The following is a 20,845-nucleotide window of genomic DNA, read 5'->3' on the forward strand; positions in this document are numbered from 1 at the left end:
TCCGAACGAGCCGATAAACTGCGAGATAGTTAGCAAGAACGAGGGCTTTACGTCAAGCGGCAAATCAAGTCACCGCCCATATGATCATTGAAGGCGCTTGGTTGAATATGTACCTGAATTAGACCTCCGCAAGCCAGATAGCAACAATTGAAATTTTTATTTTGGGTTCAAACGCCCTCCCCTTCCCAAATGGCATACCTTTGCACGTTTGGATAAGGACAAGAAAGCTCCATCCAAGCACGGCGGACAAGTATCCATGGGTCCTGTTAGTTCCATTTTCTTCATTAGGAGTTTTCATACTGCCGGAGATGAGAACATCTTGCGATCAAACCATCATGCCATCACAGATGGAGACTTTGGATATGTATATGTCGCTCATCATCAAAGGCATCTTCTGCTCATTGCTATCTCATTGCGGCACATATCAAAAACTGCAGTTGTCTGAGCGAGCGGATCGGTTGGCTTGCGCCTCTGACACCCTTGCCAAGGGTGACCCCAGACTTACCAGTTGTCCAACACAACCTTAGTACAGCTGATAGAATCTGAGCAAAATATGGTTAGCACACTTGTACGAAAAACATAGTGACGCAGCCTCAGGATAATTCACGTTCATCAATATCAGAGAGAAGATTATGTATTCGTCCTGGCCAGAAACCAAACTGTCTTTTTTGAACTTCGTTCCTGGGAGAGGAAAGAAGGCGAAGACAGGATGGATCCGACATACGATTAAGGATGACGATACGAATATTTTCATCATTGCGTTCGCTATCCGTCAGGGAAGGGTATGCACGTACATTGGACATGCTGCTGCGGCAGGTAACAGTGAGCATCCAAGTCGCAAAGTTCGGTTGGCTTGCAATGGTGAAACATCCCCGTTGAGACAGCGTTTTGCAGGATTTCCACGGCTTGCTATCTGTTGCCGCCGTTGACAGTAAGTCACAGTCGTTGTGGGATACTGGGCTATAGTTATGCCTAATCGTCGTAGCTGACCAAGCGTCGGCCAAAGGGATTCGTGCCGGTTGACAATTGTTTCTGAGAATTTCCTAAGGCCTTTCTTTGGTCCACATTCTTCAGCGAGTTTCTGGCAATTTTATCCGAATCTTGGATTGTGGCTTCTTCCGTTTCTTCCGTTGACCGCTTGTCCAGCTCGTGACATGATTTCCCGGTGCTTTCGAAGCTTTCCTGTTCATGTTCCTGTGAAGCTTGGCTATATTCATTGGCCGCCAACTGGCCTGCAACAGTTAAAGAGCTCCTGGTTGTGTCAGCTGAGGGTTCGCCTTCAGCTGGTTCTCTGCCAGCTATCCCTTTCCGTCTCCTCTCGCGCTGCAACTTTTGTATCTCGCTGTGCCTAAAGATTTCGATCTGCTGGTCTGTAAGGGTTCGTTTGGTGCCATCCGGGTAGTATCCCAGATCATCATCATCCAGGTGTTCGGAATCCGTTACCGGTATCAGGGAGTGCAGTGTGTTATTGTTGTTGCATTGCAGGAAATGGCGGACATTGAATTCATGGAGATCATGCTTTTTTTAACATCCCCTATGGTTAGCTTGGGAAGTTCAATTAAGGGTACAAGGCGCATACGAGTGTGACCGTAACCTGCGGTTGATATGACATTGGGATAAGGCCCTAAGGTTGGCAACCGTTCCGTATTCTTTCCAAGATCAATACACAGGCCTGGCAGATACCTTTCAAAGATAATTGATTTCACTGACAGGAGTTTGGTCAAAACAAAGAGTGAGATATGAAGGTTTCACAAAGGCGGTCGCCATGGGCCGGGGCCTCTCTTTTTCCGACTGTTAGTTAGAAACCCTAACCAAACGGCTTTTAACGCCGTTCAAAGTCAATATTCCCTTTGAACAACTCCATTTCCGAATTCTCGAATAATGCTGATGCTGCTTATCATAATTGATGATGTCTGGCAATAGGGGTTGGGCCCGAACGGGAAGCTCAAGGAACCAGTCAGTTGGTATTCGACATGGACGCTACCCGTTGTCGCGAGCGCTGAAGGGTCCCTTTATAATATCACTTCCTACATCCAGCACTCCATGGCAATGATTCCTGCAAGCCACTGGGTAAACGATGTCGCCGGCTGGTCAGGCTAATAACAATGCATTTCAACAAAACGGAAGTCAAAGCGGCCCCGAGGTCAGGGTGATGAGGCACGCTATTAGGCCGCGTGGGGGCCCGCCCAAGCCGCTGTCTAGAAATCACAGACAATTCGAAGCACTATGTAATTCCCAGAATATTTTGCCTCAAACCAAACCATTATTATTGGATGGATTAACTATTTGCAATGCCAATAGGCACTTGCTGCGTTTCCGACGACCCGCACTCAATGCGCGAATCAACTAACGAACCTAACTCGCCTCGTGAATTTTGGGACATATCATAAACATATCAACGCTCAACAACAGGGTATCCAAGCATGGCCGAGAATTCAATAGCCTTGAATGATCAAATAAATAAAAGCTACCCTTTAAATCTACAGTCCACAGAACCCACCTTCATCGAGAACCAGAGTTGGAAGCTCGAGATTGTGGATGATATTACCAATTTTGAGCTTCACACTGCTAAAGAGGATTTCGATTTCCTTAACTTTGTGCAGCTCCACCGACGCAACCCGCTCCTTATCTTCCAGTGACGGTTCTGCAAGGCTCCATGCGATAGATACATGGAAGTAATCAGAATAATCTGCTACGGCTAGAGAAGATGTTGACCTCGGCCCCGTGGACTTTTCAGTATCGTGTTTCTTCGTCTGCGTGTTTACTAGGGCTTCGTCATGATAAAGCGGTGGTTGCTGGAAGGCAGCCAAAGATTTGTTCGAGATGGCCAACAGGCGATTCAGCTCGTTATTTGTCGGTTTTGTAACCCGCAACACAAGAAACCACCGCGTCTCCTCAAAGTTTGACACCCAGTCTAACCCAACCGGTTTCACATGAAACCTTAACATTCATCAGATCATTCATAGCCAAGAAGGACTATTTCAAAATGTGATGGTTTCATATATACACAGAGCGCACACGAAGACTTACGGACGAATATCAGATTCACGCAGTGCATCGGTGAGCAAGTCTCTAAAAGGTTGTCTGTCTTCCGTGAGAAGCATAACGGGACGTGACAGGCTAATATGCAGCTGTACTTGGGCACCAAGATCGGTGTGTAGCAAGCCATGGATTGTCGACGGGAGTTTCTGATCACACCGAGCTATCGCCTCTTCAAGAATGGCTAGCTCTGTTGGTGCAGGGAACCCTCCAACAACGCAGCAAATCAGTTTAGCGAACAGGGCCGAGGGAACCATCAAAAGAAGACAAAGAAAAAAAGAAACTATGAACTTAATGCAACTGGTTGGAGTAGCGACAAAGGGGAAAAGTGGGAAGTGATAAGATAATAAAATATAACACACATTCGAGATAAATATGGGTAGGCCAGTTTCCAGCAACATGCGGCATCATTCTCTTGCGTCCGTGATGGAGACTGGGGTCGTCCTGGACACTAAGTCGCGAATTGGTTGCATAGAGATCTAAAAATTCGGAGGGCAATGGGGGTAAAGTGGTATTCCCGCTGTTTCCATCACCGTTGCTACTCCTGTCGTTGTTCCTATCAGTGTGCTGTAGTTTGCGGGGCCGCTTTGAGAGTTTTGTCACTGTTGGATGGGTATCTCTTCGAGGGCTGTTGTCGTCCTGTTCGGATTCCGAATCGGAGTATTGCACGAGTGACATGGTCGGTCGTTGGATATGGAGGCAGTATGTATTTTGCCTCCACTATCGGACTTTCTGAAGGTGTCAAAGTATTCAAACGACTAATAGTTATAGGGGGTTCCTTTGTGGTGTTGATAACTATTCGGAGCTTTGGAACATCAATGCTGCATCCCTCTGTATCACATGACATGGAAGTTATCAGATCAGACTCTTCTAGACTGGGCCACGGGTCAACCCCGGAAATCAAAATTTCTAACCATAGTAAATGCTGACCATCGATATGGCTAGAACTTTGATAGAGTTCAGCCGCTATTCTATCTTCTTGAAGATACATGTCATTGCAATAGTATTTTTCTTATATAGCTGTGAACATGTGCTGATCATTGTCAGTCATTTAGACGCCTATCTCGTTGACATAGGCAACGCCGTTGAACATAGTTTAAATTTGTAAGGTGATTCTAACCATGATGAGAAAGAGCTAGTTTTCTGTGGCTCATGCGTGGGAAAGCTAGCATTTTTGAATACGATCACGTGATATATACACTATATACTTCGTGGATCGAAGTAGGACTTCAACAACAGTCCTCTTCGCACGATGTTGTTGCAGTTCTTATGTTATCAATTGCCATCTTCGTTGACCGACTTGCCCTGATTCAAAATAGCGGAGTGCATCAGGCTTCAACATGAAGTTCGTTTATGAATAAACTACATTACGGAATTTGGCTTTCGTTATCAAAGGTGGCACCAAGAACTTCCATGGAAGCAAGGAAGCTTGTTGCACAGCCTTCGTGGCTCTTCTCACAGTGGCTCTATGAGTGTGAGGAATCTCGATCCTGAACTAAGGGAAATGAATTCCCATGTTGATAGAGGCTTTGGGGATTTATCTGCAGGTTCATTTCAATCTCACGACAGCACGGCATGTAGCTCTAAACTTATATCGAAGTGGGGTCGATTTCTTCCAAGATAGCTAGACGGAAATATACCCGTAATAATAATAATGTCTGCAGACCGGCCGTTGGTTTGAACCAGTCTGTGCCACCCCTGCTATATTCTAAAAATGGTATGTGGCTTGAGGTCATCACCGAGCTACTTTCACCCTGGCCCACCAATGAGTTTACCAGAATAGATGTCGGTTGATTCCTCAAGCGGGAGACGCCCCGTGGTTCCTCCTGGCATGGCGGTGTTCGCGGCAATCAAGCCCCACCCCGCTGTCTCCAAGCTGAACAGAAGTATCTATATATATGCGTCATAGACCCCTGCTTATCTATTTCAATCGCTTATTTGAAATAAAGATAATATATCGACAGAAAACCCTTGTACCTTTATATCATTCTCTTTCTCTTCAACAATCATCAAAAGTACTAGTATATATAATACCCCCCATCGCTGGCACATTCCAGCTCGCCACTTCAAACCCAATTACTCCAGGAGATTAAACCATCTACAACAAATAAGAAATCTCTTAAAAAAGCAAGTGAACTTTTCTCCCTGCTCCTACAGAAGAATATCCACCCACCGTCACCCACGAAAAAACACCATGGTCTCTTCACCCGCTTCAACAAGGCCTTCGCCACCACCATACTCTCCCACCAACCATCCCCACTCGCATTCCCGCTCCAGCTCCAACTCCTCCACACACAGCCGGACAAGGATACGGCCCAGCAGCACCTACCTCCCACCCGATGTCATCGACTTTCTGGATGACATCACCCCTTTCCACTACCACCACGAAGGGCCCTATGACGCTGCCAGTCACCACAGGAACAGATCCTGCCACAACAGAAATCCCATTGACGCTCTCAAGTCATCCAACGAGGAAGCGCTAAAGGCGACACCGCCAGGCAAAATCGCGGATTGCATCTGGAATTCCCGCCCGCTGGACGGGGTGGCTTATTACCCTCCAGGCTCGACGGATCCGGAGGGGAACACGTATGATTATGAGGAAGGGTCGAACATGATGACGGAAGATCGCGGGGATTTTAGGAGGTGGCCAGGCATGGTACGTGATATCTTTTATTATATATATATATATATATACATCTCTCTTTCGGTTGGTTCTCTTGTACTAACTGCGTCTTTTTGCTTATATAGAAATTCCGCGATGAGGATTTCAAGAATGATTTTGATTCCTCTATACGGGGTTCAGTTACATCGAGCTGGAAATTCCCCCGATTCCGCTGTCGTCGTCGTCGTTAGAAACAACCTCCTTAAAAGCGTCTTCGGGTCAGGCTATTTTCGTTATAATTTTCCTACTATCTCTTCCAGATTATCTAGATCCCATTGTATATAAAGCGAGCTTTTTATTTTTTATATATATATCAGAAATGGAGGGTGTGAGATTTGCCTTCAAATTGGCATGGTTATGAATTGAATAGAGGAATATGGAAAAATGTTTGGGATGCATATTTCTCGGAGCTTCTTCTGGTTTGGGCTTTGATCATTATTGACATATGCAGAATTAAATAAATCTCTTTTGTCTTTAAAAATTAAATTCGACCTTCTTATCACAGAAATTTTTCAATATCCTGCAGAGTTGAAGATAATTGATAAATCAAGCCATCAATTTAATTATGAAGATAACTGAAAATTATCACGTATGGTAACCGTTGCTCACTGATAAGCCCATGCAATATTAGATAATTTATAGATGTGATCTTGTTAACTATCACCTACTAGATAATATCGCCTGGTGCTCTGAACATTCCTTCTGTACATCCCTTGTCAGTTACCTGGTGCTCAAATCTCATTCATACAACTTATTTCCATGCAGCATGTCGTTCAGCGCAGACGCCCACAACCAGACTGGAAAAAGGCCGGGAACGAATAGAATCCTTGTAACAGCTAGCCTTACCATTGCTTCTGTGGTGCTGCAAGTCTCCATACAAGGCTATGCAGGTAGCGGGGAACAACCAGCGAGTAATGTGCCAGGAGCTGTCATTTGAGCAGCGTATGAGCCATGTGTAGGGGAAGGCACTTGGTGAAAGATATTTCATGTGCTGGGTGCATTTGCTGTCCAAAATGAAGTGGCATTGCACTTCGTCTCTTTCCAGATCCCACCCGATGCTCACCAATAAAATCATGCTGAAGACTTTCCAGGAGCTGTTTGGTACTAGTATGCTGCACACTGGTACCCAATGGCACTATACCTCATCAAATCTCTTCCCTATTCACGGCGGCTTCAAACTGCCCTATGTCATGTATTGAACATGAGCTTGACTGCTTGATTGTCGGCTTAGGCGTGTTGAGGATTTTATTGATTTCCCCTCCCCCTCTGGGCGCCCAACGACCTGGCCGAAATGTTTCTTTCTCAACCGCAGAGTAAGCAAGCCTCGGACAGGCGAAAGGAGGTGTTGAAGGGTCTACGGGCTCGTCCTACAGCTGTATTCGGCCGCCTGTGATGTCCAGAGCTCTTGATAGGAGTGTTGTGCTGGATTAAATTAAACATACTGCGTAGTACTGGTGTATTGTCTGCATCACTTACAAATCCTGTTTATACCTCGCTTTTGACTCACACATTCCCTTTCATATAAATACTGCTAATTTTATATATAATCACTAGCGTAGTTAATTATTAGAGAATATGTATAATTTATATTCGGTAACTTTGTGGCAATGTTCGGACATCCTGAATGCCATTAAACTTCCCATGTTTAGTGCAATTTTGCGTCAAGCAACAGAGTAATTGGGATCCGGGGATTGTTTGGCTGTAGTAAGGGGAGAAATTGCAGCCTTGTGGGAATGAGGATATGGGAGTCTGATTTCATTCCCTGTCAACACGTCTTTCAAAATCTCAAGAGCAAAACTTGACCAAGGACCGTCTAGGCAGTTATTGGCTCTTAATAGAAAACACCGCATTCAAAATGGGAGCCACGAGGTACCTACGAAGTAGAATACAATGCTTGCTGAATTTTGAGGTGATGCAAGACAGAAGTTAGCTGAACTATATCAGCCACCTGATTACGGTGACACTTGTTTGGGAGCGGATTTTCTAGATGAAAGGTTGCTGTCAGATGATAGAATGTCGTACGTCTGCAAGCACCTGAAACGAAGTTATAGCCTTCGCAATTCCCAATTCGGAACCCTAGTTGCTGCTCAATACTTTTTTCGGTGGAGCAGCAAAACCACGATGGTGTAGTTGATTCAATTGACACAAGAACGAGAACTTGAAAGAAGAGAGTGAGAAAATGGGGAAACTGCGAGGAAAGTAGAATGAAAAATCAAGAATAATGGAAGAAATATATTTGAGGGGCAGGAGGAAGATTTACATATTTACATGGTTGAGATTTAATCAATCAGTGATAGTACGCTAAATATCATTGAGAAGGATCTAGACTGTACAAGTCAAACTCCCATCATGCGGTACTCTTAGGTAGCCCCTCCGACCCATGATCTTTTTTCCAATTAATGAAACCCTCTTTTACTTGCATTGTTCTTGACAAGGTGGCGCTGGCCACAACCACGAGAAGACAAGTCAATTCATCCTATCTCGTCCCGTTCATAATGTTCAAGCTGTTGTCATAACACTGGCATTTTTATACCAATTCAATAACGGGTTCTCGCCGCTGCGCGTTTCCGTGTCTTCGACATATGCCCAGCGTTCGAGAAAATCAGCGTGGCTGGAAACCCGCGTCAGCTTGCCGGTGATGGCGCGGTATACGTCTTCCATCAGGTCGAAGTCTGTTGGGAAGAATATGTCGAAGTAGCCTTGGTGGACCTGTGAGGAGGGTAGGCGCGGGGTCAGTAATCTTATCTTCAAAGGGAAGAGGGGGTTTTGAAATTATAGGGGTTCAATTTGAAATGGAGCGAGCCCTACAAATGGAGTTGAGACTGGGACGGTTGTGCGTTGATATCGTGTTTGAACGACTGGGGCGTTGTAACCAGGCGCTGCGTCTGGAAGGCTGTTAAAGTCGCTTGTAACAAGCCGATGGGCTGGGAAGTAGTCATGCAGGATATCGAAAACCTGCATCAGGCGGGTGGGTATATATTCCGGTAATGTCATGTTCGGCGCAAACGGAAGGGCGGCTTGTATTTTCCTTGCAAGAGGAGAGCGGAGTGGTGTAGCGAACGGTCGTCGCGCAGCAGCCTTACGAACTCGAAGATATCTCGAGGCCACACTGTCTAGGTTCGGGACGTAATATTCATAAAATTCACCATCAGTGTCGATCAGGACGCACCCTTGCCTGGGATCTCCGGTTTCTAGATCGTAACGGATTGCATCATGGCTGAAATTATCAAAGACCTCGAGCGCAAGGAAGAAACAAGGAGAATGCACGTAGGTATTCCAGTCGAATATGGAGCGATTTATGATCTCCGCATGGCCCCTATGTCCGCTGGAGTGAATGGACTTATTCAGGTTCTGCTGTTGTAGATCGGCAAGAGAAGGCGAAATCTCAATGATTTTGAATTTTGTGCGCTGATAGACCTCAGGATCCACATCTCGTATGTAATCCAATACATTAAGCATCAGAGTCCCATTTCCGGCTCCCATTTCGTATATGGTTAAGTCGTGGTATGGAAATAGCGTAAGTTTGTAGTTCGCAACAAGATACCGAGCAATTGCTTCGCCATAGTATGGGCGGAAGAGCTCTGTTGGTGTGTGCCATAATTGGCGACTCTCATCGTATTCCACGGCATCCAATTTGTCCTCAAATTCCTGATATCGCTGGCCTAGTACCCGATCAAATTCGGGTCCGTCGGCCATATTGTTGAAATCGAAAGGCTCCCCAGGACCGAAGATGGTCGCGTGCTTGGAGAAGTAGCCGTAATGAGGATTATACAAGCTGTCTGGAGAAGAGGAACAAGGAGATTAACCCATCGAAAACATAATAACAACGGGATACAAGCAACGCAATCAGTCGCGGCATGTGTAAAATACCTTCAATAAAATCCCTCGCCAGCATCTTCACACGTCTTGGTCGATGGGGGCGTGATCGTAAATCTGTAGATGTCACCATCGGATACTCCCGCAGTTCCTTGGACATGTCTCTCGGAAAGTCATCTGTTCTGTGTTTCCAGAAGGTAGGGTCTTCCAGTGTTCGCCGTCTGAGCGTCGGCTTGCTGGCATAGGTACGAGACTGACGGTGGCTTCTGGGCCGGGGCGCAAAGGGGTTATGGAGAAGGGCGCAAGGATGAGGATGGGAAATCTGACACCCTCTATGGCGAAATAACTGCCGAAATATGTGTGTCACAACGGGTGAATCCATTGCGTCGGCAGGATGAGAGCTGGAAGAACCGGAGCGGAGACGCGGAGAGGGGTGCTGTGTCCCCGGTCCCAATGGGAGAAAAAGTTGACTTCGGAGCGGAGGTGGTCCAAGCTTCACCACGGAACAAAACCCATAAAAAATGGCTTGGCAGAGCTTATTCCAACTTGCAATTGCCAATACGGAACATATATATATATCTTCATTTTCTCCCAACATGAATACATGAATGACATCTTCTTGTGCATTTTTATATCATGACAGACAATCCGCGCCTCTACATCCCTGCTGCTTTCCTCGCAGGTGTTCTTGTCGCTTTTGGAATCAGAGATACTATATGTCTCTATTTTGAGCGCCACTACCGCCAGCGGCGACGAGAAGGTAGCAAAGATGCACAGAATGAACGACATGCGTTTGGGGGGATAGAAGCTAAAAATGGTGACATGATTGGCGACATGAAATACTGCCTACCGTGCAATCCTGGCCCACCCCCCATTGTTGACGGGATAGAAGGGTGCATCGGAAACACTCCCCTATTTAGGATAAAGTCCCTCTCTGAAGCTACGGGGTGTGAGATTCTCGCAAAGGCCGAGGTATGCATATGACGGGATCATCAATGTATTTATCGCTGCTTTGTGCACAACCAGGATTCTGATATGAATCCATTGCAGTTTCTCAATGGCGCTGGAGGAAGCCCTAAAGATCGTGTGGCACTGAATATTATCCAGGTGGTCAGTCCTGAAGGCTACCCATGTATAACATTATTTAAGACGCTGACCCATTCATTCAGGCGGAAGAAAAAGGTCTTCTCCACCCTTACTCTGGAGACGCCATTTACGAGGGCACCGTGGGATCTACGGGAATTTCACTCGCGACGTTGGCCAGAGCCAGGGGTTACTTAGCGCATATGTATGGTTTACTATATCACCTTTTCATCAATTGTGTATTCCCTCTATCTATATATATAGGCCATGTTCATTTATTAATGCGGTAAACTCAATAGATGCATGCCATCCGACCAATCCACAGAGAAGTCGAATCTCCTTCTCAAACTGGGCGCCATAGTCGACCGCGTACCGCCAGCCCCTATTGTAGAAACAGGACATTTTGTAAATAGAGCACGTGCTCTCGCGAAATCACACTCTTCGTCTCCAGAGTCGTCTCCAGCTCACGCTTCTTCAAGAACCAGCCATAACCCTCATGCCACACACGAAATAACTGAAACGCCAGATGAGGATCTGCTGGTTTCGCGAGCGGCTGGTAAACAAAGTCGAGGCTTCTTCGCCGACCAATTTGAAAATCCAGCTAATTGGCAGGCCCACTTTCGAACAACTGGCCCCGAGATCTTCGCCCAGTGCGAGAGCAAGCTAGATGCATTTGTTGCTGGTGCGGGCACTGGCGGCACGATATCAGGTGTCGCACGTTTCCTTAAGCCTCGGCTCCCCAATATGTCTGTTGTACTGGCCGATCCGCAAGGCAGTGGGCTTTTTAATCGCGTCCGTTATGGAGTTATGTTTGACATGAAAGAGCGTGAGGGAACGCGGAGGAGGAGACAGGTGGATACTATTGTCGAGGGTATCGGGATTAACCGTGTTACCTTAAACTTTGAGGCTGGGAGGGAGTTGATCGATGATGTTGTTAGGGTCAACGATGCCCAAGCGATTGCGATGGCGAGGTGGTTGGTGGAGAAGGACGGTATATTTATTGGGAGTAGCAGCGCGGTCAATTGTAAGTTTTGTCCCAATCACTCTTTTTTGCATCCTTTTCATTTTGTCCAGGAAAGTGATTAACCTAGATAATCAAGGCTTCGCAGCAGTTAAAACAGCCTTGAAACTCGGACCGGGACATAGGATCGTGACCATACTTTGTGATTCAGGGACGCGACATTTATCGAAGTTCTGGGAAAAAGCTGGCAATGTTGCGGGTGCAGTTGATACGAAACTTGAAGATGTCCTCAATGCAAAGGGGAGCGAGGAGTAGACGCTGTATGCCTAATAATAATGCAACTTAGTTCCATGGGATATATATATTGTCAAAATCCGCTATGGGCATCAAATTGAGCCGGATCGATTTGCCCGAGGTGACGCCTTAACCTTCAGCAAGCTCCGATTCCTCTGCGGATTACGAAGCTTAGGAGGCGTATCAATTTGAAACGTCGACAAGCCCGATCCACTCCAAGCAGAACCAAAAGCCTCTGAGAGAGGATCATCACTTTCGGAACTTTCATCAGCTGGTCTTAGTAGTGCACTACGAACAGAGGACGGGCTACGTGACATCGGTGAAGGCGAGGCTGTGTGAACGGTCTTCGAACGCTTCGTTGGCGAGGGAGATTTTGGCGCTAACAGTCGTTTTGGCAGTTTGGGTGGTGCCTTGAAATCTCCGTCCTGACTCTGTGGAGGTAAGCAACGGGTGCTTCTCCAGGCCTCCCACATTTTCCCGAGGCATATCTCAGCCCATTTGCATTGTAACTCATTTCTCGTTTGGTTTTCGAATGCAACTTCTAAGTCTTCCCATGACACATCAGGTTTTGATTTGAAGGTTTCTAGTATATTCTTTTCTTTGGCTGTTAAAGGTGTTCGTGTTGGCGGGCCATTTTTGATGTCGGCGGATCGAACATAGTACCAATACCTCAGCTGGCCTGAGGTTCTGTTGGGTACCGATCGGGACACCTCTTTCCATGGGAGCTTCTGTACTGCCCGTTTAGTTAAGATTATTTTTATTTCATTAGGAGTGAAAGGGTTGATTGCAGTGCTCTGCTTTGCTGGTTGTGGCGCCGTGGGTATATGCGTAATTGATTTAGGGTCTGCTAAGGGTCTACCGGCTTCTGAGATAGTTGTTACCTCATTTTCAATGGTACCATTCGCTCGCAATAACGGTGATTCCACATATCTTTCCTTGTTACGTTTCGCGGAGGACCAAGGCGATGTTTCCATAATCCCATTCTCTGGTCGTCGCGGATTATTTTCCTCCTCCGTGCTTATGCCATGGTCTGGCAATGGAGAGGAAGTGCCAAGGACTCCCCCAGGCTTTTCCGTGGTTGAAGCTGGGTCGTCAATGGCATTCTTAATTCTAGCAGGGATATTAATTTTGGATGGTGTTTGAAGTGGAGGAAGGCTCCCATGCAGAGGGTCATCAGAATCCGAATCCGAAATAGGTCCAGAGCTTCTGGGCTTTGGAATTGATTGCAACTTTTGCATTCCACTGGATCGGCCACAACTTGTCCGTGGTGCTTTTTTTCGACGAGATTGTGGGACTGCCCATAGAGATCCGGAATTTGGCGGCGACGCTGTTCGGTTCCTGCGAAAAATTGGGAGAGGAGTGTGGAGTGGAGAAGACTTGAAAAGGCGTTCATCAATTTCTGGAGTTTGCCACAGAGCAGCTACAGAGTGAGAGCTTGCCCTTGGGCGTCTTTGGTCAAAGTCGGCTGGGTTTCTAAGCAGGGAAATATTGTTAAGGGGCAGACTTTTCTCAGCTGGAGTATGGTTTCCGTTGTGAGGTTCAGTATTGTCGCTATAGCTTCCAGAAGGAAATTCAAGGTTCATATTATTTCTTAAGCTTCTTTCTTCCGCCGATGCAAATTTTTCATTTTGGTTCATGCATTTTAAATTCGAAGCGTTCTGCGCTTCAGTGACATTTTCCGTAATGAATTCAGGTTCACCAAGAGGATCAGAGTCGTATTTCCAAGGCTGAGAACCAAGGTCTTGCTCATTTTTCATCCTTTCAATATGTCCATTGTCAATGACGATGTTGCCTGTCGCCAAATCAATCTCGTCTCCGACAGAACTGAAGTCCTTTCCATATTTTTCGAATATGTCTTCAAAGCGAGATTTCAATCGCAAATCATTCGCTTGACGGGCCGCGCTAACATCTATTTCAGATGCCACATCACCCACATCCGAGTCCCAGAGCCCCAATATACGCGCCCGCTTTCTTGGCCTCTCCGCATTCAACATCGTGACGATGTGTGGGGTTAAGAAACGCGGAATGCATTAGCAGAGGGCAAAGTTTATCGATACGTTGAAAAGAAATAGCGATGTCTAGGGTTGGACGGCGAACATGGTGGCGATTTCTCGCGGTGGAGGCTGTCTTCCGTATGATTCTTGTACGGTAGGGTCGCTATGGCATGTCGGGTTGAATTTGGCAGTTTATGAGGAGCTCGGAAGAAGCACGGCTCGCCGCGAGCTGTCCAGATTCACTTGGAAGATGCAATATTTTTTGTAAATGTCAGTGGAGTTTCGATAGCCACGGAGATTTCACTTATTTTAAAAGATCAATTTGGCTTGACGTAGGTTGGCAATTGAAAGCATTACTTGAAGGACTCGTTCTGTTTGTTGACGTTGAATCGGATCAAGCTTCGTTTGAGCCCCAAAACCTTATCTAATCAATCACGCAGCTCTCTCGGCCCCAGGCCCATCAACCACTTGACCGCCAGCATCATCCGTCTCTTCCATGTCAGTCATAACAGATAACTCGAAAATAGAGCATGAGCTCAGCCTTTAAATGCTTGCACAACCCATGTTGATTCCTGACTACCCTCCATGATCGAGAGCTCTCGATCCCGCAACCATGTATTGCCAGAAATGCCGTATTCCTCTGAAGGTTGATGGTTCTCTCGAGGATTTGAACCCAGCGGCCTTCGACCTACTCATAGGTCAGTATTTAGATTCCAAAATGATGTATTCTAACTCTGACGTCTATCAGGCTCGACCGGAAAGTCATTATCTGACCCATCCAGCAAATCTACGTCACGCGCTGCGTTCCCTCCAGATCGACAGCAACGTTACGACCAAGTGTCACGGCGAGCTACATCCCCTGTTTATAAAAGAACCGTGCCCGCACCCCGATATAGTACAGGAAACCCACTTGGGCAGTCTCGAACAGGGCCGAAAGATGGACCTGGCATGTCGTTTGTCATGCTAAGTGAGTCTCAAGTGGTGCCTGCGCATGCCGCTCCAACAGTGAACGGTGATGTTCGGCGACCATCAAAAGGAAGTCTACGGAACCTGTCCGAAGCACAAACAACGGAGCATGGGACCCAAACATATTCTGATCAAATTGAAAAAACCACCCGTCTATTCGAGATCATATCTGCGCGTTCTGATATCGATCACCCGATCTGTACCGAATGCACCGAGATGCTCATCGAAGGGCTTCAGAAAAGGCTACAGACCGCAACAAAGGAACGGGACGCATATGTCTCATTTTTGAAAAATTTAAATAACTCCATTCCATCTCCAGAGGAAGTACAGGCTGCAGAAGATGATCTCAAAGCAACACTACAGGCCGAGGAAGATGCCTTTCAGGAGCTTCTTGCCCTTGAGAAAGAAAAGACTGCCGTTGACTTAGAGATTGCTGAGTTAGAGGAGGAGTCTCGCAAGCTTGACCTAGAAGAAGAGCAATTCTGGAGTGATCGCAATGCATTTGCATTGAAACTATCCGACTTCCAAAATGAACGCGATGCTTTGAATATGAAGTACGATCATGATTCTCGGCAACTTGAGCGCCTTCAGCGGACGAACGTTTATAATGACACTTTCTGCATAGGCCATGATGGGTATTTTGGCACCATTAATGGACTGCGTCTTGGTCGTCTCGCAAACCCGTCCGTTGAGTGGTCCGAAATAAATGCTGCCTGGGGTCAAACTCTTCTCCTGCTTGCTACTGTTGCCGACAAACTAGGCTTCCAATTCCAAGGATACAAATTAAAACCTTTGGGCTCGACGTCAAGGATCGAAAAGATAGAATATCCCCAGCAGTCCCCGAATGCTACCACGTCTCACCGAGGCCCTTCAAGTAATCGTCCCGACACAACCCTCACACCAAAGATTACATCACTAGATCTATATTCCTCGGGTGATCTTCCCTTGCACCTCCCGTGGCTCCACCGTCGTTTCGATGCCGGTATGGTTGCATTTCTTGAGTGCCTTCGCCAATTAGGTGAGCACGTGGAGCACACACCCGTATCGTTACCTTCCCGTTCCCCACCTCCTAGACTCTCCAGATATCAATCCCCAGGAATTTCTTCGCCAGCGACTCGTGCTCTTCAAGCACAGATTTCGGGCCTCAAACTGCCGTATGAGATCAAACGGGACAAAATCGGAGATGCGAGCATCAAGCTTGGCTTCAACCAAAGTGACGAAACTTGGACCCGAGCTTGCAAGTATACACTAACGTGCTGCAAGTTCTTGCTGGCACACGCGAGCAATGTTACAAGCGCGGGATCTGGTCCTCCTGTACCAGCTACAACCGCGATTGTGCCGAACCGTTGAGAGCCAAAGTGTACAATGTTCCGTTGGCAAGGCATGCGAAATCTCAATGTATGAGATTATGTCTATTTTTGGGTAAAATGAATAAGAACGGGAGCCTTTTACGCCCATATCTATACATAAAATAGATCAAGGCTGGTTTATTCAACCCCGAAAAGGAATATTTGCTGGGAAATCAGTCTACGCCGTTCTGCTCAGCCCAGCTTCCTTGTACGATACCCCAACCGATTTTCAAAAAGGCCACCCTTTGCGCCATTGGCCAGATTATATCCGTCTCTTATCCGGAACCCTACTCCATCTCGCAACATTCTCTATTGGCTCCTCCACTCAACCCGTTGCTGCCTACAAGAAAAGACTTTACCAACACTCTTCAAGTAGGATAGCCATGTGGGAAATCGGCGGAGAAAGAAGGAGAAAGTTGTGGGTATGTATATATAACGTGGAATAAGCCATCTTGGTCCGTTCAGGTGTCTCGCCTCCATCCCCTCCACTAAATCAACATATTCCGAACAAAATGCCTCCGTTCCTGTTAGAAACCAAAGCTTTGTAATATGGTATCATTGGGGTCGTTTTTGTTAATATCTGAAAATGAAGAAAGAGAGACCTTAGGGCGCAGAAAGGATTTTGACCACCCGGAGTTTTTCTTCTCGTGATCTAAGCATACATATATGTTCAAGCTCACATTGCAGCGATTTTACCGAGCGTAAAGCCAAAAGCGGTTACCTAGATGGAGCTTATGCAATAGTTTATCAATACCGTCCTATTCTCTGTTCTGTTATTGTCGCCAAGGATGAGGAAATTTCGGTTCACTCTGGTTGTTTGAGAGAATGTATATTAGAGAGCAGAAGTCTGCTACCTCAGTCAACATACTTACTTGACTTGAGAGTCGCCGAGGATCCTTCATTATGTGATCTTGCAAAATTGATTAACTATTGAAAAAATTATTGTAAGGCTCCACTCAAAGTTAGAGAGAACAACTCTGGTGACAGTAGACGTCAGTTTCCAGTTCTCAGTTTTATCTCTCCAATTGCCATCTCCAACTCCGCAGGAGCTGCCGCTCGTTCAATCAGATTTCAAAACCAGCCAACTTTTGGTCAATCCGACCCAATTTTTGAACATGTTAACCTTCTCGCCAAACTTGGCTGCAACCCTCATGGACAGGTTTGTTGACGAGCTCTGAGATATACACTCACAAACTGAATAGCTCAGCAGATACATCTCCTGCCTTCTTAAGAATTGAATCATGTTGAACTTTACAAACAACCCGAATTTTTTTTAATTAATCTGCGGACACTTTGTCGTCAATTAGAAAACAACAAATTATTTACCCTATAATGTGGTAACATGTTACGGAAGGAAAAGGGAAAAAATATACACGAAATAGGAGACTACTAATAGTCTCCCCTGAATGACTTCCGGCCGTTTCCTCTTCGACCTTGCCTGCCATGTTCTCTGTGACGGGCTCCTAACATACAATGCCTAGTTATCTAGGCACTTAGTAACACATGTACTTCAGGGGTAAAATAAATAAACTTTGAAGAATGAATGACAGACGCGTAAGTGAGACATGACGGATATAAGAGGAATAACGACAATCTTGGGTGTGGCGCGAGGATAGGGAATCGGGTACTGTAAGAAGAAATGCCCAGAACAGCGAAAATATGTTTAGAGGAGAAGAAAGACAGTCCCTGCGCACCTACCAACTACACCAAAAAAAAAAAAAAAAAGACTTAGCTTAAACCGTTGGAAACCCTTCATCAAACCCCGTTTGAACAAAGAAACAAAAAATCGGTAATTAACTATATATTCTTTTTTCAAGCAATTTTTCAGGAATAGAAGGTGCTCTTCTGGAAACTCTCAGGAGAAATATCTCCCATCTTGCCCTTAAGGGCGGGCTTAGTGTAGGTAGCTTTCAAACTGTTTGCCCTCTGCTTCAGCTGCTCGTCAGCAGCAGAACCCGTGGCGCCTAGCACAGTATTATTCCTCGACGAAGCTAGAGGCAATGGAGCAGACACAGACTCAGACGCATCAGCACCCGCCATGATAGCTTGCTGCTGCAGTTTTCGCTGGATAGTTTCCAAATAAGGGCCTGGGAGGTAACCGACGGCGCCATCACGGGCCCTGCATCGCCACCACTCCGATGGGTTCCCCATGGGATCCGATCTGCTGAGGACAGCGACAAGATCCCCCTTTTTCACGGCAAGGTCGACCCCGGCGGTGTTTGGGGATTCGGGTGTGTAGTCGTACATGACCCGGCAGAAGTCGAGCTTCGAAGGATCGATGACGTTTTGTTGTTGATTGCCTGGGAGCGGTTCGCGTTCGGGCCGATCATCATGCGTTTGGCTTCGAGTTCTTGCGTGCGGGCGAGTGTGCGGATGAGCTTGCCCATAAGGTAAGGGAGGCCGAAGACAGCGACAAGGAAAAAGAAGAAGGGCTTTTTGGACGGACGGGGTGGGGCTGGGGAACCGTCAGGAAGAGTTGCTGGCATTTGGCCTTTTCCCGTGAAAACGGCAAATGCAGACGGGGTGAGTGATGTGGCGTCCGCAGGAGGTGGGCGACCAGTGAATTTTGCGATGAGGGTTCTGAACCATCTGAGGACGGTAAAGATGCCCAGAACGGAGCCTAGAGTGTTTCGAAGGTTGCCAAATTGCTCCGCAACGGACACCATAGCTAGGAAATTTTTCTGTCAGCACGAGAGATAATTTATTACCCACAGATCAGAGGGAGCCGAGGAGATATACCGAAAAAAGAGCTATGAGTTGCCATGTAGGTGCTCTCCAGCATCTGCGCAAAACCTCCAAATGCACCGACAATACTCTCGATGAGTTGGAATGTGGCTTGCGTACTCTGGTTGAAAGAGTTTGTCAAGCTGTTTGGGTCTCCACCTGGCGGTATGCCGCCATACATGCCACCGTATCCACCCATACCGCCCATGCCACCATACATACCACCATATCCCGCACCATATCCGCCATACATCGACCCCATACCCCCAAGTCGCGAGTATGGTGACGTGTAACTATTGTAGCCACCGTATGCACCCCCATACGGACTTTGGCCCAGACGTGACGTGCCGTATGGGGAATAATTTGAGGCTGTCTGGCTAACGACAGAATTGAGAGAGCTAGGTCGTGAGGGGAGATCTGGAGCGGAGGTGGTCGTTGCGGGAGAGGTAGAGGTGGTCGCAGCAGAAGTGTTGGGAAGAGGGCCTGAAACCGCGGCAGCTGTCAATCCCCGCAAGAAAAGGTGAATTGTTAGCTACGTATTGTTTCAAAATGGGCACAGGATAGAAATGCATTCCATTCTTATTTTATTTCGAAGGCAAGGGATGGAAGAGGGCATTATCTCACCCGCTGCACCAGCACTAGCACCGGCTCTCTCCCATGGCTTAGGCGGCGAAGCCGATGCCATTCGTGCTCAGTCTACACACACGCACCACTCGTGGAAGCTCTTTTGTTACCACTCAGTAGCAGTAGATGGTAAAGAACCCTTAGTATTTTAGGAGGCTAGGTGGTGGGCTAATCGCGAGGAGCCCCAAACGCAATAGATAGCTCTAATCAGCGGGAAAAAGCTCGAGATTGGTTTGTGAGGTGTGGGTATTCTTCTCCCTTTTCTGACCCGAGCTTTCGGAAATGATGTTGTTTACCTGTCGCTGGGAAGCAGTTGATGTGATGCGTCGAGGATGGTGTTTTCATGCAGGACAACTTTGGGCCGAGGATGGGGAGGCAGGATGACTCAGCAAGCCCGGGGGCGGGGGACAAATTTTCAGTTGCTGCAGAGCCGAGGATGCCAACAGCCGACGCACGATCAATCGCAGTGGTGGAAATCTACTGGGATCATGAAGACGAGCATTGTTGAGGCAAAGGACGGATGACGGAGAGGGATACACCAAGTCAAATTAATCAACGCTGCACATACTGCGTTTATATATGCCTCCCAATCCACACCACCGCCAGATGCAATTCTCTCACCTTGCATTGAAGGTCGCAGCCTTGGATCACATGCGGCGCCACCACCACCACCACCACCCGAATTCCAACCATAGAGGCCAATCTACGGGAGGGTGTTCTAACGAAGAAACGATGTGTTGTCTTATCAAGATGCAATAAATCCAGTAAGAAAACCAACGCCAATGTAGAAACCTGTACCCCCTAATCAATACTTCAAGACTTTTCACAAAGTCGCAACTTTGTTCCCATGATATCTCGCTTCCGTGACCACCTTCCGTACGTCCTCTATCCAATTGGCATTTGTGATGCCTATCTCGAGTTACAGATTATAGGCGAATTCGATCCCCTTTTTGTGCAATGCAACGCTTTTCGCCTTCTATCATGATGTCAGGTCAGGCCCATTCGCGACAACTGACGACAGCAGAGTAATCCTTACTCATCGAGGTAAGATGGATCCAAGCATGTCCTGGGAGCAAGCGTTCGTTCCCGGTTTCCACATATGCCTACTTGCAATCTTCCCATATTTTCGGTCTGGGGATGGATGGCTAAAACATTCGTGCATATACCGCCTTGCGGAGTCTCCGGACTGGGCCATGGTTTTGTCTATTGATGGAATCGTTGCATAGTTTGTTCTTTACCAATGTGTCCGTAGTTAAATGAGTAAGGTGAGAACGAGTATATAACCATAATTGGGGGGGCTGGAAGAGGAAAATTAAAGTAAATAAATAATATC

At 46.8% G+C, this 20,845-nt stretch overlaps 9 protein-coding genes across 9 annotated transcripts; 3 read left to right on the top strand and 6 right to left on the bottom strand.

Moving 5' to 3' along the window:
- Positions 1 to 118: 118 nt before the first annotated feature.
- HCBG_01873 (uncharacterized protein) lies at positions 119 to 1,767 on the bottom strand (the record flags this gene model as incomplete). The annotated part of the gene is made up of 5 exons (XM_045428922.1): positions 119 to 263; positions 506 to 532; positions 795 to 913; positions 991 to 1,518; positions 1,711 to 1,767. 5 exons carry the CDS (start codon positions 1,765 to 1,767, stop codon positions 119 to 121), a joined length of 876 nt encoding a protein of 291 aa, XP_045290708.1.
- A 476-nt stretch (positions 1,768 to 2,243) lies between these two features.
- On the bottom strand, positions 2,244 to 3,717 carry HCBG_01874 (uncharacterized protein; the record flags this gene model as incomplete). The annotated part of the gene is made up of 3 exons (XM_045428923.1): positions 2,244 to 2,940; positions 3,031 to 3,247; positions 3,402 to 3,717. The coding sequence occupies 3 exons, from the start codon at positions 3,715 to 3,717 to the stop codon at positions 2,481 to 2,483; spliced, it is 993 nt and encodes a 330-aa protein (XP_045290709.1).
- A 1,516-nt stretch (positions 3,718 to 5,233) lies between these two features.
- Positions 5,234 to 5,892, top strand: HCBG_01875 (uncharacterized protein; the record flags this gene model as incomplete). The annotated part of the gene is made up of 2 exons (XM_045428924.1): positions 5,234 to 5,695; positions 5,788 to 5,892. 2 exons carry the CDS (start codon positions 5,234 to 5,236, stop codon positions 5,890 to 5,892), a joined length of 567 nt encoding a protein of 188 aa, XP_045290710.1.
- A 2,308-nt stretch (positions 5,893 to 8,200) lies between these two features.
- HCBG_01876 (uncharacterized protein) lies at positions 8,201 to 9,928 on the bottom strand (the record flags this gene model as incomplete). Its single annotated transcript, XM_045428925.1, has 3 exons — positions 8,201 to 8,410; positions 8,510 to 9,480; positions 9,572 to 9,928. 3 exons carry the CDS (start codon positions 9,897 to 9,899, stop codon positions 8,201 to 8,203), a joined length of 1,509 nt encoding a protein of 502 aa, XP_045290711.1.
- Positions 9,929 to 10,153: 225 nt separating this feature from the next.
- On the top strand, positions 10,154 to 11,876 carry HCBG_01877 (cysteine synthase; the record flags this gene model as incomplete). Its single annotated transcript, XM_045428926.1, has 4 exons — positions 10,154 to 10,489; positions 10,687 to 10,805; positions 10,900 to 11,624; positions 11,710 to 11,876. 4 exons carry the CDS (start codon positions 10,154 to 10,156, stop codon positions 11,874 to 11,876), a joined length of 1,347 nt encoding a protein of 448 aa, XP_045290712.1.
- Positions 11,877 to 12,161: 285 nt separating this feature from the next.
- HCBG_01878 (uncharacterized protein) lies at positions 12,162 to 13,849 on the bottom strand (the record flags this gene model as incomplete). Its single annotated transcript, XM_045428927.1, has 2 exons — positions 12,162 to 12,273; positions 12,525 to 13,849. 2 exons carry the CDS (start codon positions 13,847 to 13,849, stop codon positions 12,162 to 12,164), a joined length of 1,437 nt encoding a protein of 478 aa, XP_045290713.1.
- Positions 13,850 to 14,391: 542 nt separating this feature from the next.
- HCBG_01879 (beclin 1) lies at positions 14,392 to 16,797 on the top strand (the record flags this gene model as incomplete). The annotated part of the gene is made up of 2 exons (XM_045428928.1): positions 14,392 to 14,547; positions 14,598 to 16,797. The coding sequence occupies 2 exons, from the start codon at positions 14,463 to 14,465 to the stop codon at positions 16,163 to 16,165; spliced, it is 1,653 nt and encodes a 550-aa protein (XP_045290714.1).
- A 43-nt stretch (positions 16,798 to 16,840) lies between these two features.
- Positions 16,841 to 17,609, bottom strand: HCBG_01880 (uncharacterized protein; the record flags this gene model as incomplete). The annotated part of the gene is made up of 5 exons (XM_045428929.1): positions 16,841 to 16,885; positions 16,919 to 16,973; positions 17,037 to 17,060; positions 17,356 to 17,413; positions 17,555 to 17,609. The coding sequence occupies 5 exons, from the start codon at positions 17,607 to 17,609 to the stop codon at positions 16,841 to 16,843; spliced, it is 237 nt and encodes a 78-aa protein (XP_045290715.1).
- Positions 17,610 to 17,988: 379 nt separating this feature from the next.
- HCBG_01881 (peroxin 13) lies at positions 17,989 to 19,573 on the bottom strand (the record flags this gene model as incomplete). The annotated part of the gene is made up of 4 exons (XM_045428930.1): positions 17,989 to 18,542; positions 18,611 to 18,832; positions 18,904 to 19,386; positions 19,513 to 19,573. The coding sequence occupies 4 exons, from the start codon at positions 19,571 to 19,573 to the stop codon at positions 17,989 to 17,991; spliced, it is 1,320 nt and encodes a 439-aa protein (XP_045290716.1).
- Positions 19,574 to 20,845: the final 1,272 nt, after the last annotated feature.

This window comes from Histoplasma capsulatum, assembly GCF_000150115.1.
Source record: "Histoplasma capsulatum G186AR genomic scaffold supercont2.2, whole genome shotgun sequence".
Taxonomy (NCBI): domain Eukaryota; kingdom Fungi; phylum Ascomycota; class Eurotiomycetes; order Onygenales; family Ajellomycetaceae; genus Histoplasma; species Histoplasma capsulatum.